This window comes from Mus pahari, chromosome 10 (genome assembly GCF_900095145.1).
Source record: "Mus pahari chromosome 10, PAHARI_EIJ_v1.1, whole genome shotgun sequence".
Classification (NCBI taxonomy): domain Eukaryota; kingdom Metazoa; phylum Chordata; class Mammalia; order Rodentia; family Muridae; genus Mus; species Mus pahari.
The window spans coordinates 34,317,597-34,319,786 of NC_034599.1; the positions used below are offsets into that span (position 1 = coordinate 34,317,597).

At 39.3% G+C, this 2,190-nt stretch overlaps 1 protein-coding gene across 1 annotated transcript in view; it reads left to right on the plus strand.

Annotated features, from left to right (window-relative positions):
* LOC110327830 (olfactory receptor 1537-like) overlaps positions 1 to 1,523 on the plus strand; it is a 21,455-nt gene extending 19,932 nt beyond the window's left edge. The window contains exon 3 of the mRNA XM_021207060.1: positions 572 to 1,523. Coding sequence (XP_021062719.1) covers positions 572 to 1,523 — 952 coding nt within the window. The remainder of the gene's footprint in view (positions 1 to 571) is intronic.
* The last annotated feature ends 667 nt before the right edge of the window (positions 1,524 to 2,190 follow it).

Genomic DNA, 2,190 nt, shown 5'->3' on the forward strand with positions numbered 1-2,190 from the left:
CCCTGCCCACTCACTTCCACTTTTTGGCCCTGGCGTTCCCCTCTATGGGGCATATAAAGTTTGCAAGACCAAGGGGCCTCTCTTCCCAATGATAACTGAGTACACCATCTTCTGTTACATATGCAGCTAGAGACACGAGGTCTGGGGGTACTGGTTAGTTCATATTGTTGTTTCACCTATAGGGTTGCAGACCCCTACAGCTCCTTGGGTACTTTCTCCAGCTTCATTGGGGGCCCTGTGTTCCATCCAATAGCTGACTGTGTGCATCCAGTTCTGTGTTTGTCAGGTACTGTCATAGCCTCACAAGAGGCCTCTATATCAGGGTCCCTTCAGCAGAATCTTTCTGGCATGTACAGTAGTGTCTGGGTTTGGTGATGGTGGGATGGATCCCCAGGTGGGGTAGTTTAAAAATAATAGTAATAGATATTTTATTTAACAAAGATGATACAGTTAAAACAATTATATACAGGGCAAAGGAGTTCTAAGGCAGATAATTTATATAGGGACTTTGTGGACATGGGAAAGAATTAAAAATTCACCCTAACATCTTTACTATACTTTACTCCTTCAGGATCAGAATGGAGGACATGACAGCAGGAAACCGCTGCGCAGTGACTGAATTCTTCTTGGCTGGGTTCTCAGAGGAGCCAGAACTCCAGTTGCCCCTCTTCCTCCTCTTCACAGGAATCTATCTGATCACTGTGTCTGGGAACCTGGGCATGATCACACTGATTTGGCTCAGTTCCCACCTGCACACACCCATGTACTTTTTCCTCAGCAGTCTCTCCTTCATTGACTTCTGTCAGTCCACAGTTGTTACCCCTAAAATGCTCATGAGCTTTCTGATGGAGAAGAACATCATCTCCTACTCTGGATGCATGGCTCAGCTCTACTTCTTCATCACTTTTGGCATTGCAGAGTGCTATACATTAGCTGCAATGGCATATGACCGATATGTTGCCATCTGTAACCCCTTGCTTTACAATGCAACTATGTCCTCTCAGATTTATACTTCCCTAATTTCAGGGGTGTATATTTTTGCTGTGCTCTGTGCCTCTGTAAACACGGGCTTCATGAATAGCATTAAGTTTTGCAAATCAGATGTGATCAGCCACTATTTCTGTGATTTTCTTCCCCTCTTGAAGCTTGCATGTTCTGATATCTATATCAATGAAGTGTTGATTCTATCTTTTGGTACAGTGAATATCTGTGTCCCACTGCTGACCGTTATTACTTCCTACATCTTCATCATTGCCAGCATCCTCCATATTCGCTCCAGTGAGGGCAGATCTAAAGCCTTCAGTACTTGCAGTTCCCACATCTCTGCTGTTGCTGTCTTCTATGGTTCTGCTGCATTCACATACTTACAGCCATCATCAGTGAGTTTGATGGACCAAGGGAAAGTGTCATCTGTGTTTTATACTACTGTTGTGCCCATGCTGAACCCATTGATCTACAGCCTGAGGAATAAGGATGTTACAGTTACACTGAAGAAAATACTTGAAAGAAAAAAATTCATGTAACCAGAAATCATATAAAGAATAGTTCTTAGAGGAAAGTTATCTAGAGTACATCAATTAACATGATACTATATATTTTACCTTACCTGTCAATATTATCACTTATTTGTTAGGATTCTTTGATAACTTTTACTATTACAAATTTCAACTTTAAATTTCAAGTATCTAATATGTCATAATTTTCTTAGAATCAACAATGTAAAAAATTAGTAAGGAAAACATGGATCCTTATGCTCTTAGGTGATAGCCCATCATGGTATATAATTTTCTATGCACATTTGTAAATGTTAATTTAAATTAATAAATATCAATATAATTTACAAAAATGATATTATTTTATTCATTCTCAATGCATTTTTGAGAATTTCATATGTAAGTGCTATAATTACATGATTTTTCTCATCTCCCTCCAGCCATTCCTATGAACCCCCTGCTCTCTCGCAAATTAGTGGACTGTTTTCCTTTCATTCATGTATACCCAGAGAAAGAATGACTCTCTTCTCAATAATCAAGAATGCTCCTATTTCTCTATCTAGAAATGTGATCCCTGAGATTTCGCCCACCTGCATTGGTTTTGTACATGATGTTTTGTTTTTTGTTTTTGTTTAGTTTTTGGTTTTTGGCTCTTTTTGAGGCGACTATGTTTTTGAGATATTCTGTTTCACTTTTC